This window comes from Schistocerca americana, chromosome 11 (assembly GCF_021461395.2).
Source record: "Schistocerca americana isolate TAMUIC-IGC-003095 chromosome 11, iqSchAmer2.1, whole genome shotgun sequence".
NCBI lineage: Eukaryota > Metazoa > Arthropoda > Insecta > Orthoptera > Acrididae > Schistocerca > Schistocerca americana.
The window spans coordinates 81121969-81137586 of NC_060129.1; the positions used below are offsets into that span (position 1 = coordinate 81121969).

The window sequence follows — 15618 nt, forward strand, 5'->3', positions numbered from 1 at the left end:
TTTTTATATCCCCTATGTCTGACAAAATTCGCATTGCAAACAGAGATTTGTTAAGACGCTTCAGCAGTTCTGTGGTGTGTTCCTCCCAGTTGAATTTATTATCAAGCTGTAATCCCAAGAATTTAACACCGTCCACTTCTTCTATCTTCTTGTCATCATATGTTAGACATATACTCTTGGAACACCCCTTACAAGTTCTGAACTGCATGTAGTGTGTTTGATTGTGTCAGTATTGTTACTTTGAAGGGAAGTGTCCACGCGTGTCGGAGTGAACCAAAGCGATGATGTTTGGACATGGAGAAGATACACAAAGACACAGGAACCATTGACGACATGCCTCACTCAGGTCCCCCCCCCCCCCCCCCCCCCCCCTCCCGAGGGCGATTACTGCAGTGGATGACCACTGCCTATGGATTATGGCTCAGAGCAGCAATGCCACCATGTTGAATGAATGTTGAATGATGCTTTTCGTGCAGCCACAGGGCGTCGTGTTACGACTCAAACTGAGTGCCATAGGCTGCATGATGTGCAACTTCACTCCCGACATCCGTGGCAAGGGCCAACTTTGAAACCAAGACACCATGCAGCGCGGTACAGATGGGCCCAACAACATGCCGAATGGACCGATGAGTGTCGCATATGCCTTCAAGCAGACAATCGTGGGAGTCATGTTTCGAGGCAACCCGGTCAGGCTGAATGCCTTAGACACACTGTCCAGCGAATGCAGCAAGGTGGAGGTTCCCTGCTGTTTTGAGGTGGCATTATGGAGGTGGGGCCGACGAACACTGATGGTGGTTACAGAAGGCACCGTAACAGCTGTACAATACGTTAATGCCATCCTCTGATCAATAGTGCAACCATATCGGCAGCATATTGGTGAGGCATTCGTATCCGTGGATGATAATTCGCGCCCCCATCATGCACGTCTTGTGGATGACTTCCTTCAAGATAACAACATCGCTCGACTAGAGTGGCTAGCATGTTCTCCAGACATGAAACCTATTGAACATGCCTGGAATATACTGAAGAGGGCTGTTTATGGATGACGTGATCCACCAACTACTCTGATGGATCTATGCCAATTTACCATTGAGGAGTGGGACAATCTGGACCAACAGTGCCTTGATGAACTTGTGGATAGTATGCCACGATGAATACAGGCATGCATGAATGCAAGAGGACGTGCTACTGCGTATTAGACGTACCAGTGTGTGCAGTAATCTGGACCACCACCTCTGAAGGTCTCGCTGTATGGTGGTGCAACACACAATGTGCGGTTTGCATGAGCAATGAAAAGGGCGGATGTTTATGTTGATCTCTATTCCAATTTTCAGTACAGGTTCTCGAACTCTCAGAACTGAGGTGATGCGAAACTTTTTTTTATGTGTGTATTTAAGCTACAAATTACCATTTTTGCAAGAAACAGACTTAGCTGAAATAGTCACTAGATATACAAAAGCAGTGAGAATCATTAATAACATAATGAAAGCTCTATTCCAATTTTCAGTACAGGTTCTCTAACTCTCAGAACTGAGGTGATGCGAAACTTTTTTTAATGTGTGTATTTAAGCTACAAATTACCATTTTTGCAAGAAACAGACTTAGCTGAAATAGTCACTAGATATACAAAAGCAGTGAGAATCATTAATAACATAATGAAAGCTTTGCCAGTCCAGAAGCTCAGTTGAATATGTTTATGAGACCTTAGCAAGACCTGTACTGTGCTACTGCAATTAAGCCTGGACAATAAAGGCAAAAGATGTGAAAAGACTTACAGCTTGTGAAATGAAAGACGAACAGCTGGTTATGACAAATGGGATCACAAAAGAAATGAAGATGTGCCGAAGGAACTAAAAATGGAACCCTTCGCACATAGTCAGAACTACCAAAATACCTGGAGAAAACATCTACACAAAATGAGCTCAAAGATGTCAAAATCCACACTACACTGCTGATTAAAAGTCGGCAGGAGAATTTCTTGACGAGATCGTAACAGGTAGAGAAGCCTAATACTTGGAAGGAATATAATGATGACATTTTGTTTATATTTCACAGTAAAGTCATATTTCAGTTTCCTAAGGTCATTTCTTCATATACTGCTCTCTTTAAATCTAAGCGCGCACACACATTAAAATGCACGCAGGTGGTGCCCAACTTTTTTCATAATTTACAGTATAGCAGTGAGTAGAAATGTGGTAAAGAGAAGGGGTGACCCTCTTTTTGATTAATTCATTTACACACTGAGTGAGTTTTTTAAACAACCTTAGATAAATGTTGAGTTGGATTGAAAACGTCGCTGCAGCTTATTTCTTCCACATTCTGCTCCGACCGAACTAATGGTCTACCTAAGACGAACTCGATGTCATGAGACATCAAATATTTACCTATTTCCGTCCGTCAGAACTGCTTACGTATAATCTCGATTTTTAACGTGAAATGATTAAGGCAGAGAAGTGACAACAACTTACATTCGGGGGTCCTCAGTATCGAACCCAGCTGTCTGCAAGTAATAGCTCGTGACTGCATCAGGAATCTGCAACAGAAAGTATGTGCATTTTCTACAGCATTCTGTTCCTGACTGACTTAAGAAATGTGTCTGAGATACACCAAGTGTTTGTGAAAATCACACTGTCCTAATCTTCCCAACCTCTCAGTCGAAAGCTGGAAACGAAGCAATAATTCCATCACGTAAGTACTGCCTGTACGAACTGCAAAATTTGAAACTTTAAACAATTTAAAGGCTGGAGAAAGTACAAAAGCGTATATATTGGAAAATTACAAGGAGGCACAACTACTGGCCAATACATTGCTGTTAACAGCCCAAATCCCAAGTAGCACAACTGGCAGATGGCTTTTTAATTTTTTCTTGTCTTCTTTCCTGCTTTCCACAAATTTAATTGTACTAGTTATTTCACTTATCATTTCTCCCTCTTAATCCATTCCACTTCTCACTCCGCCCTTCTGTCATCTTCGGACTGCTTCTGGAAAAGTGCTTACTGGTGCATATTTATACCAATACATTCTTACATTAATTTCCCAGTATATTTATTGTATAATCCTCTCACTATGATTGGGACATATGTGTCACGGATGTGCTAATGAGGAGAGGTCACCAGCGATGGGATGGACTTATTGAAATCGTCTATGTGGTATTGTAGGTTAAGGTCCCCGGTATCACACCCTACAATCATTCACTCTGGTAGGCCCTCATTTGCGAATAACTGATGAAAATAATTTCAGAATTTCGCGTAATGCTCTACAGCTTCGACAAAGATAAATTATACAGATCATCTGTGTAAATGCAACGGTTATAGTACGAGCCTCGTATACTAGTGGTTGTAGGTTCAAATCTTGTTAGGCTCCTTGAAATCTTTACCTAAATGACTCTGATGATTATTTCCAATCAGTTAATGTGTTTAAATCTATTTTTCTATTTCCATTCCATTGTCACACAATTTTTAATCAGCATATTAAATTTTTCAGTTGCTCTCATTTTTCTCCCTGTAATTCTTTTTTCGCTTGGAATTTTTGTGTTAATGATTTTAATTATTTCCGTGCATTAACATCGATTTAATTTCTTCCCTTTCATCATCCAATATTTCTGTCCATGTTACTGCGTTCACTATTCATTATTTCTATTCCTCAGTTTGCTAAAATTTCGTTTTACTTACAATCCCTTCTTTTGTTTAAATCTTCATTTGTATTATTTTGTTGATAGTGCAATAAGAATTAATGTTTTTAATGTTTATGTGACAATTGCCATCGAGGAAAATGTAAATCTTGTAATGAAAATTACATTTTTGACACCGTTGTACGAATAAATAAAGTATTTCATCTTTTCCAACAATGGAAAATCCAGGGTGGAATGTATAAGGAACATGTCCCCAAATTTTTAAAATGTCATTCTGAAACACCCGGCAGGTTACAATGTAGAACATGTGATCCCAAACGACAAGATTGCTTTTGGCCATCACTTGAGAAGCATAAAACATACAGAAGGTAGTATTTAAAATACTATGAAAATTTAACAAATACAGCCTACAGGAATGGAGTTAGACATATTTGAAGAATGGGAAATATATAAACAGAAAATAAAGGAGCCAGACAAACTGATGAACACACAGACTGAAATGAAATACAATAATTTTTCAGCTCTTTTTAAAAATGATTCAGTGAAGCAGTTAACTAATGACATATCAGTAATTTATAAAATAGTGTGTTAACGTCTGAGACCCATATCAGTACAGTATACTGATATATGCATTTAGATGTAATGTTACAATCTCTGGAGAGACATGGCATATGAACACACAATAAAAACTAAAGATGCTTATTAAATTTTTATGTGTAAACAACAAAAGACACCTATCAAATTTTGAACGTGCCAAGACAATTGTAATACAGTCAAACAACATTCATTACATAAATCTGATGCAGAAACAAATGTAGTGCGTACAGTAAAACATCACAGATACAAGTGTCACACGAGATTTATTATGCTGCTGTAATCTCCCCACATAAAATGTTGGCAAATTTTATATTTCATGCTTTATTAATAATATTGCACCTCCAAATGTACAGGGTGTTTCAAAAATGACCGGTATATTTGAAACAGCAATAAAAACTAAACGAGCAGCGATAGAAATACACCGTTTGTTGCAATATGCTTGGGACAACAGTACATTTTCAGGCGGACAAACTTTCGAAATTACAGTAGTTACAATTTTCAACAACAGATGGCGCTGCAAGTGATGTGAAAGATATAGAAGACAACGCAGTCTGTGGGTGCGCCATTCTGTATGTCGTCTTTCTGCTGTAGGCGTGTGCTGTTCACAACGTGCAAGTGTGCTGTAGACAACATGGTTTATTCCTTAGAACAGAGGATTTTTCTGGTGTTGGAATTCCACCACCTAGAACACAGTGTTGTTGCTACAAGATGAAGTTTTCAACGGAGGTTTAATGTAACCAAAGGACCGAAAAGCGATACAATAAAGGATCTGTTTGAAAAATTTCAACGGACCGGGAACGTGACGGATGAACGTGCTGGAAAGGTAGGGCGACCGCGTACGGCAACCACAGAGGGCAACGCGCAGCTAGTGCAGCAGGTGATCCAACAGCGGCCTCGGGTTTCCGTTCGCCGTGTTGCAGCTGCGGTCCAAATGATGCCAACGTCCACATATCGTCTCATGCGCCAGAGTTTACACCTCTATCCATACAAAATTCAAACGCAGCAACCCCTCAGTGCCGCTACCATTGCTGCACGAGAGACATTCGCTAACGATATAGTGCACAGCATTGATGACGGCGATATGCATGTGGGCAGCATTTGGTTTACTGACGAAGCTTATTTTTACCTGGACGGCTTCGTCAATAAACAGAACTGGCACATATGGGGAACCGAAAAGCCCCATGTTGCAGTCCCATCGTCCCTGCATCCTCAAAAAGTACTGGTCTGGGCCACCATTTCTTCCAAAGGAATCATTGGCCCATTTTTCAGATCCGAAACGATTACTGCATCACGCTATCTGGACATTCTTCGTGAATTTGTGGCGGTACAAACTGCCTTAGACGACACTGCGAACACCTCGTGGTTTATGCAAGATGGTGCCCGGCCACATCGCACGGCCGACGTCTTTAATTTCCTGAATGAATATTTCGATGATCGTGTGATTGCTTTGGGCTATCCGAAACATACAGGAGGCGGCGTGGATTGGCCTCCCTATTCGCCAGACATCAACCCCTGCGACTTCTTTCTGTGGGGACACTTGAAAGACCAGGTGTACCGCCAGAATCCAGAAACAATTGAACAGCTGAAGCAGTACATCTCATCTGCATGTGAAGCCATTCCGCCAGACACGTTGTCAAAGGTTTCGGGTAATTTCATTCAGAGACTACGCCATATTATTGCTACGCATGGTGGATATGTGGAAAATATCGTACTATAGAGTTTCCCAGACAGCAGCGGCATCTGTTTTTGAAAATTGCAACTACTGTAATTTCGAAAGTTTGTCTGCCTGAAAATGTACTGTTGTCCCAAGCATATTGCAACAAACGGTGTATTTCTATCGCTGCTCGTTTAGTTTTTATTGCCATTTCAAATATACCGGTCATTTTTGAAACACCCTGTACATAATGGTTTGAGAATGAATTAAAAGGTTCCTACGCTCGTGACCTTATCGGTTGGGTCCTATGTGACTAAAAAACCATGACCTAGTCAAACAGTCCCAATTTCAGTTGGTAAGAGCTGACGGTAGGGTCTGAATGTGGTGTAGATCCCACAAAGGGGACCTGAGGTGTCAACAAGGCAATGTGCCATCTGATGGTAGCTCCATAAAGGTGTGGGCTGTATTCACACGGAATGGACTTAGTCCTCTGGTCCAACTGAACCAATCATTACCTGGAAATAGTTCTGTTTGGGTACTTGGAGACCATCTGCTGCCACTCACAGAGTTTACATTCCCAAACAACAAAGGAATTTTAATGGACGACAAAGCGTCACATCACCCGGAGAATTCGACCGAACGATTTTGCCACCCAGATCGCCCGACACGAATCCCAATGGACATACTCGGGAGGTCAGATCGTGCACAAAATCCTGTCCCGTCAACACGTTCACAATTACGGATGGCTGCAGAGGCAGCACGGCTTAATACGGGGTGTCCCAAAAAGAATGACCCGATTTTAACTTGTAATAATATTGAGACAAATGTCACTAGGTAGCTGAAACAGTGCTAGATGTAATCGGCACGGTCTGGAGTTTCAGAAAAAATCCGCTAGATGTCGCTACGAGCGCTGATCTGGAGCGTGCAGCCAGTCTCGTGCAATATGGCATCCGCGCGACAGCAGGTGTACTGTGTTATTGAATTTAGTCGTACTCAATCAGTGACCACAATTCAGTGGGCGTTTCATATTCGATTTTGTGCTAAACCACCATCACCGAAGAACATTCGACGGTGGTGTAAAAAGTTTGAAGAAACAGGGTGCCTCTGTAAAGGTAAAAGTTCTGGCCGGCCACGCGTTCCTGAAGAAACAGTGGAAACATCCGACAAGCATTTGAGCAGAGCTCCAGCAAGTCTGTCCGTCGTGCTAGCCGAGAACTTGCGTTACCGCACATGACAGTGTGGCGTGCGTTACAGCGGCGTTTAGCCCTCAAACCGTACAGATTACAACTGGAGATACTGACAAAGCGAAGCGAGTGGACTTAAGCAATACTATTCTAGAGGACACGGAAGATGGCACTTTTATGTCACGGTTGATATTCAGCGATGAAGCAACTTTCCATATTAGCAGTAAGCTTCACCGTCATAATGTGTGTATTCACCAAAAGTGAATGTTTTTTGTAGTGTTTTGCAAAGCAAGGTTTATGGACCCTAATTTTTTTGAGGAAGAAACCGTAACAGGAAATTCATATCTTGCAATGCTACAGTACTGGTTATTTCCACAACTTGAGTCTGACAATTTCATCTATCAGCAAAATGGAGCACCTCTGCACTGGCACAACAATGTGCAGTTTCCTCGACATTGGACCAGGCGTACAGGACCACGAGACCAGGCTGTACACTCTTGGCCTCCTAGGTCCCCTGACTTAACACCATGTGATTTCCTCCTGCGGGGACATATTAAACAATGTGTTTACGATCCTCCCTTACCTCGTGACACTGATGAACTAAAAACCAGAATATCAGCTGCTGTAGCTTCAGTGACAGAAGACACCTTATGCCCAGTTTGGGATGACTTTGGCTATCAGCTAGATGTCATCCGTGCAGCCAATGGAGGACATATTGAACGTTTGTGATGGATTTTTATAAACTGTCTTTTCTAGTAATTCAGTATGCAATTTGTTGGTGTTAAGCCCTTCTTCCTAATAAATAATTCTATTTAAAATTGGGTCACTGTTTTTGGGACACACTGTATTTCTGCAGGGAACTTGGAACAGCTCGTCGAGTCCGCGCCGTGTCGGGCTGCCACAGCACACTGGGCAAAAGGAGGGTCGACACAATATCAGGAGGTATCCCATAACTTTTACCACCTCGGTGTAAAAATGACAGTGTTGTTTATGTGTTTACTGTGAGAAGTGGAAGCAAAGTAAGGCATGACAGATGAACTGAGGAGGACATAAAAAGCAGACTAGCACAGCAAGGAGAGCTATCCTGGGTGAAATAAGTGTGGTAGTGTCAAACAATGACCCTAATTCGATGAAGAAATTTCTGAGAACACATGTCTGGAGCACGGAATTATACAATAGCAGGGGGATGCTGAGAAGAAGAGAATCGCAGTGTTTGGTATGTGGCACTGTACAAGGGAGCTGAACGGTGCAACAAGAGGTTCTTCAGAATAGCACACCTCACTTTTATCCTCTCAGGCTGATGAAAGATGTCTGTGAGAACTCGAAATGTAGTTTACATAACACTTGTTTTTTGGATATCACAGCTTGGCAGTGCCTTCAGAGGTTGAGAAGCAAAATGACATGTGTGAGAAGGTAAACAAAAAAAGTGCAGAATCATCACAAGAACTGCCACATACGAAGTAAAAGAGATCTGTTCACCCACGACGATAACAGAAGTTGTGTACGAAAATACTGAACATAAAATACAGAAGAGTTACTGCTAATCTGTTTACGTCAATTAGTAGCTAGGACAGATTGGAGCTCTCTTCCAGCACTTGCACATTGCAGCAAGGTGAAAACCTACATCTACACAGATACTCTGCAAATCACACTTAAATGCCTGGCACAGGGTTCTTTTCGAACCACTTTCACAACAATTCTGTTATCCTCTCTCGAACAGTGTATGGAAAAAATGAACACCTACATTTTTTCATGCCAGTTCTGATTCCTCTTATTTTATTATGATGATCATTTCTCCCTATGTAAGTCAGCGTAAACAAGACATTTTCACATTTGGAGGAGAAAGTTGGAGATCAAAATTTGGTGACAAGATCCCACCACGACAAGAAATGTCTTCATTTTAATGATGTCCACCCCAAAATTTGTATGATGTCTGTCACACTCTCTTCCCTATTGCTCGATAATACAAAACGTGCTGCTTTTCTTTGAACTTTCTCTACATACCGCCGCTGTCGACAGGGGATCTCGGGTTGATTCCGTGTTTCTAGATTTCTGGAAAGCTTTTGACACCGTTCCTCACAAGCGACTTCTAATCAAGCTGCGGGCCTATGGGGTCTCGTCACAGTTGCGCGACTGGATTCGTGATTTCCTGTCAGGAAGGTCACAGTTCGTAGTAATAGATGGCAAATCATTGAGTACAACTGAAGTTATATCAGGTGTTCCCCAGGGAAGCGTCCTGGGACCTCTGCTGTTCCTGATCCATATAAATGATCTGGGTGACAATCTAAGCAGTTCTCTTAAGTTGTTCGCAGATGATGCTGTAATTTACCGTCTAGTAAGGTCATCCGAAGACCAGTATCAGTTGCAAAGCGATTTTGAAAAGATTGCTGTATGGTGTGGCAGGTGGCAGTTGACGCTAAATAATGAAAAATGTGAGGTGATCCACACGAGTTCCAAAAGAAATTCGTCGGAATTCGATTACTCGATAAATAGTACAATTCTCAAGGCTGCCAATTCAACTAAGTACCTGGGTGTAAAAATTACGAACAACTTCAGTTGGAAAGACCACATAGACAATATTGTGGGGAAGGCGAGCCACAGGTTGCGTTTCATTGGCAGGACACTTAGAAGATGCAACAAGTCCACTATAGAGAAAACTTACACTACACTCGTTCGTCCTCTGTTAGAATATTGCTGCGCGGTGTGGGATCCTTACCAGGTGGGATTGACGGAGGACATCGAAAGGGTGCAAAAAAGGGCAGCTCGTTTTGTATTATCACGTAATAGGGGAGAGAGTGTGGCAGATATGATATGCGAGTTGGGATGGAAGTCATTAAAGCAAAGACATTTTTCGTCGCGGCGAGATCTAGTTACGAAATTTCAGTCACCAACTTTCTCTTCCGAATGCGAAAATATTTTGTTGAGCCCAACCTACATAGATAGGAATGATCATCAAAATAAAATAAGAGAAATCAGAGCTCGAACAGAAAGGTTTAGGTGTTCATTTTTCCCGCGCGCTGTTCGGGAGTGGAATGGTAGAGAGAGAGTGTGACTGTGGTTCGATGAACCCTCTGCTGAGCACTAAAATGTGCATTGCAGAGTAGTCATGTAGATGTAGATGTAGATGTAGATACTCCGTAAATCCTATCTGGTAAGGATCCCACACCACGCTGCAGTACTTCAAAAGAGGACAGGCAAGCATACTGTAGGCAGTCTCCTCAGCAGATCTGTTGCATCTTCTAAGGGCTCTGCCAATAAATCACAGTCTTTGGTTCACCTTCCCCACAACATTTTCTAAGTGTTGTTTCCAATTTAAATTGTCCATAACTCTATCTGCTAGGTATTTAGTTGAATTTACGTCCTTTAGATTTGATTGATTTCTCGTGTAACCGAAGTTCAATAGATTCCTTTTAGCACTCATGTGGATGACCTCACACTTTTCATTATTTAAGGTCAATTGTCAATTTTTGCACCACACAGATATCTTATCTAAATCACTTTGCAATTGATTTTGATTTTCTAATGACTTTAATAGATGACAAATGGTAACATCACCTGCAAACAACCCAAGATGGTTGCTCAGATTGTCTTCTAAATCATTTATATACACAAGGAACAACATAGGGCCTATAACACTTCCTTGGGGAACACCAGAAATCAGTTCTGTTTTACTCAATGACTTTCCACCAATTACTAAGAACTGTGGCCTCTCTGACAGGAAATTACGAATCCAGTCAAATAACTGATACGATATTCCATAAGCACGCAATTTCCCTAGAAGCCATTAGTGACAAACAGTGTGAAAAGCCTTCTGGAAAACTAGAAACAAGGAATTAATTTGAAATCCTTGTCAATAGCAGTCAATACTTCCAGTGAGTAAAGAGCTAGTTGTGTTTCACAAGAACAATGTTTTCTAAACCTGAGTGTCAATACACCATTCTCTTCGAGGTAATTCGCAATGTTCAAACACAACATATGGTACAAAATCCTACTGCATATCAATATTAAAGTTATGGGTCTGTAACTTACTGGATCCCCCCTCCTGCCAATCATATTGATCAACTAGGACCATGTTAACAACTTCAGTTCCTCTTCTTCCTTTGTTGTTGTTTCTTATTTTTCCAGTATTCCCTCATTTTCTCCCCATGAAGTCTCTTCCTTTCTTCTGCTCATGTTGTTCCCGATTTTTTATTTCTTCTGCTTTGGAAGCCTTCCAAATTTAGTATTTTGTTTTTAAAACAATGTCTTTCTGCTATTTCTGATTCTTTGATGTTGTTTCTTTCAAGATCTTTTCTTACTTCTGTAATCCATGCTATTATCGATTTCTTCTTCCAGAAATATAAGAGTATTTGTTTTGTTAGTCTATTTCCATCCATTCGGTAGAGATGTCCAAAAAAGGTTAATCTTCGTTTGGCCATTACTTCAGATATTTTCTCTATATTTTTGTAGATCTCCTCATTACTGCTTATTTTCCAACCATCTGCAGTTTTCATTGCACCCATTATTTTTCTAATAATCCTTCTTTCCAGTACCTTTAGTTTCTCCATCTTATAGTTCATCGTTAGGCATTCAGATCCATAGAAACATTCTGGTCATACCACTGTGGTGTAGTGTTTTAGTTTTGTTTTTCTAGATATACATTTCTTGTTGCAAATATTTTTGGTCAAACCATATGCTCTTTCCATTTTGTTAATTCTTACATCTATTGCAGATTTTTCTAGTCCATTCTGTTGTGTAGTTTCTCCAAGATATTTAAATTTATTTACTCGCTCTATTTTACCTATTTGTGGTTCTATGTATTTTGGTGCATTTTTTTATATTTGTCATGCATTTTTTTTTTTTTCGGCTGAAATTTTGAGACCAGTTCTGTTAGCTAATTTTTACAGAATGTTTATTTGAGTAACTGCTTCTGTCAGGTTTTCTGAAAGTATTGCGAAATCATCCGCTAAAGCCAAGCAGTTTACTTTAATTCCATTTGTTTTCCTTCCCAGAGTTATTGGCTCAATTTTGTGATTTTTTAGCTCCGAATTCCATATCCTTACTGGATTACTCTTATTGCCTTTCTTGAATATTGGTGTGACCTGTGCCCCTTTCCAGTCCCCGGGTTACGCATCTTTCGTCAAGCGAACGCTTGTATACGATTGATAAGAATGGAGCTATTGTATCAGCATACTCTGAAAGGAACCTAATTGGTACACAGTCTGGACCAGAAGACTTCTTTTTTATTAAGTGATTAAAGTTGCTTCACTACACTGAGGATAGCTGCTTCTAAGTTATTCATGTTGATGGCTGTTCTTAATTAGAATTCTCGAATATTTACTTTGTCTTATTTTGTGAACGAATTTCGGAAAGCTGTGTTTAGTAACTCTGCTTTAGCAGCATTGTCACTGATTGTGTCTTGCCGCTAGCATACTTTACAAATGTGCACAATCTCTCTGGATTTTCTGCCAGGTTTCGAGACAAAGTTTCATTGTGGAAACTGTTATAAGCATCTCGCACTGACGTCTATGACAAAGTTCAAGCTCCTGTAAAAGATCACTAATCTTGGGGGTTTTGCATTTGTTTAAATTTGGCACTTTTTGCTGTTGTTTCTGCAACAGTGTTCTGTCACATTTTGTGTACCACAGGGGATCAGCTCCGCCATTTGTTAATTTATTTGGTATAAATCTCTAAATTGCTGTCAATGAATTCAAGCCGCATCTGGTCTACACTTACGCTGTTAATTTGGAAAGAGTGGAGATTGTCCCTCACGAAGGCATCAACCGGATTTAAATCTGCTTTTTTGAAGAGATATATTTTTTGTTTATTTTTGGAGGATTTGGGAGTTACAGTGTTCAATCTCACTACAACAACCCTGTGTTCACTAATCTCTGTAACCATTTTGACACTGTTATTAGCTCAGGATTATTTGTTACTAAGAGGTCAGGTGTGTTTTCACAACCATTTACTACTCAAATGGGCTCAGAAACAAACTGCTCAAAATAACTTTCAGAGAATGCATTTAGCACACTTTCAGATGATGTTTTATGCGTACCTCCGGATTTAAACATGTATTTTCGTCAACACATCGAGGGTAAATTGAGGTCACCACCAACTACAAACCCGACAGAACATGACTGGAAATTGAGTATGAGGTAAAACTGACAGACACGCTTCAGGATGACAGATTGCACACAGAGTACAGTTCAGAAACGGCCATGAAACATCCACTTGATAAGGAATGACAGTAGTTGTTGAAGTTGCAGTGTTGTTTCGCTTTCTATATATAATTGGTATTATATACTCACATACAGTGCTGTTTCCCATGATGTCTCTTTTTTTAATGACAACAAACTCAGAATCTGTACCCTGCTATTCTCACTTTTTTTCCTTCAATCACATGTCTGATTCGATGCAGCCTGCCGCAACTTCCTCAGTTGTGCCAACCTGTTTGTCTCTGAATAGCACTTTCCAATGCTGAGAATAAAAATATGTGAAAAACACTGACAGGAGAACAGGGCAGAATGAAGAATGCATGTCAAGATACTGAGGAATAGCTTCCACTGTATTGGAAGCAACTGTAGAGAGTTAACAACTGCAGGGAAACGCAGAGATTGGAATACATCCAATAAATAATTTACAAATAACTCTATTGTTGAGGCATCTGCAACTGTGGTACCACATTTTTTAGGAAGAACTCTGCAAACAGCCGTACCTTGAACCTATTTCATTAAGGCACTACTTTTTTCGTGGCTTGTAGCCACATCACCAGGTACATATAAAAATTAAAACACGGTATACAAATAGTGGACAACCTTCACCACATCTTCAGGGTAGATAGTCAATGAATAAACTTCGTGCACTACGTAACGAGGACACGGCAGCAAGATGGCAGGACACGGAGCCATCCAGGTGAACCACAGAAACTACTGGCTTTGCTGCTCTCGTGGAGTGAGGTGGTGAAGCAAAGACCTCCACCATCTAGCTCCAATCGACAGTGTGGCCAGTGGTTGCCGACGCTCACCTGGTTGGCTCCGTGTCACATCGACTTGCTGGCGCGTCCTCGTTACATAGCGTACAAAGTTTTATGCTGCCCAGCTGTTTACTCGTCGACTATCTGCCTTACAGGCATGGTGAAGGTTAGGCCTTCTATATTCTCCACTATTTGTTTATCGTGTTTGAATTTTTATATGCGCCGGATGATGTGGCTACAAGTCATGAAATTGGTTGTGCATTAATAAAATTGGTTAGAGATACAGCTCTTCATGGACTTCTCACTACAATAATAAGTTACACTGTTGGGAGCAAAGTCAGGGTGGGCTGCATTAACAAGTCGGAAGACATACAAGAATAAAAGAACGCAAAGTACGAGTGTGCTGCCATTAAAAAGAAACAGAATTTTACACGAGTAGATAATACCGATAATATTATATAATAGAGGGAAACATTACATGTGGGAAAATTATATCTAAAAACAAAGACGCTGTAACTTACCAAACGAAAGCGTTGGTATGTCGATAGAGACAATAAAAAACACACAAACACATACACAAATTTCAAGCTTTCGCAACCAATGGTTGCTTCATCAGGAAAGAGGGAAGGAGAGGGAAAGACGAAAGAATGTGGGTTTTAAGGGAGAGGGTAACGGGTCATTCCAATCCCGGGAGCGGAAAGACTTACCTTAGGGGGAAAAAAGGACAGGTATACACTTGCATACACACACATATCCATCCGCACATATACAGAAACAAGCAGACATATGTAAAGGCAAAGAGGTTGGGCAGACATGTCAGTCGAGGCGGAAGTACAGAGGCAAAGATGTTGTTGATAATATTCTATATACAGGGTGTTGCTAAAAGGTACGGCCAAACTTTTAGGAAACATCCCTCACACACAAATAAAGAAAAAGATGTTATGTGAACATGTGTCCGGAAACGCTTAATTTCCATGTTAGAGCTCATTTTAGTTTGTTTTTCCACCTACACTCAATGGAGCACATTATCATGATTTCATACGGGATACTCTACCTGTGCTGCTAGAACATGTGCCTTTACAAGTACGACACAACACGTGGTTCGTGCACGATGGAGCTCCTGCACATTTCAGTCGAAGTGTTCGTACGCTTCTCAACAACAGATTCGGTGACCGACGGATTGGTAGAGGCGGACCAATTCCGTGGCCTCCACGCTCTCCTGACCTCAACCGTCTTGACTTTCATTTATGGGGGCATTTGAAAGCTCTCGTCTACGCAACCCCGGTACCAAATGTAGAGACTCTTCGTGTTCATATTGTGAACGGCTGTGATACAATACGCCATTTCTCCAGGGCTGCATCAGCGCATCAGGGATTCCATGCGACGGAGGGTGGATGCACGTATCCTCGCTAACAGAGGACATTTTGAACATTTCCTGTTAGAAAGTGTTTGAAGTCACGCTGGTACAATCTGTTGCTGTGTGTTTCCATTCCACGATTAATGTGATTTGAAGAGAAGTAATAAAATGAGCTCTAACATGGAAAGTAAGCGTTTCCGGACACATGTCCACATAACATATTTTCTTTATTTGTGTGTGAGG

The 15618-nt window shown here is 40.9% G+C and overlaps 1 protein-coding gene across 2 annotated transcripts in view; it reads right to left on the reverse strand.

Moving 5' to 3' along the window:
• The window catches only part of LOC124554168 (transcription initiation factor TFIID subunit 10-like), a 103041-nt gene that overhangs the window by 20257 nt on the left and 67166 nt on the right, over nt 1-15618 (reverse strand). For both annotated transcript variants that reach the window (XM_047128239.1, XM_047128240.1), the window contains exon 4: nt 2469-2533. In XM_047128239.1, coding sequence (XP_046984195.1) covers nt 2469-2533 — 65 coding nt within the window. The remainder of the gene's footprint in view (nt 1-2468; nt 2534-15618) is intronic.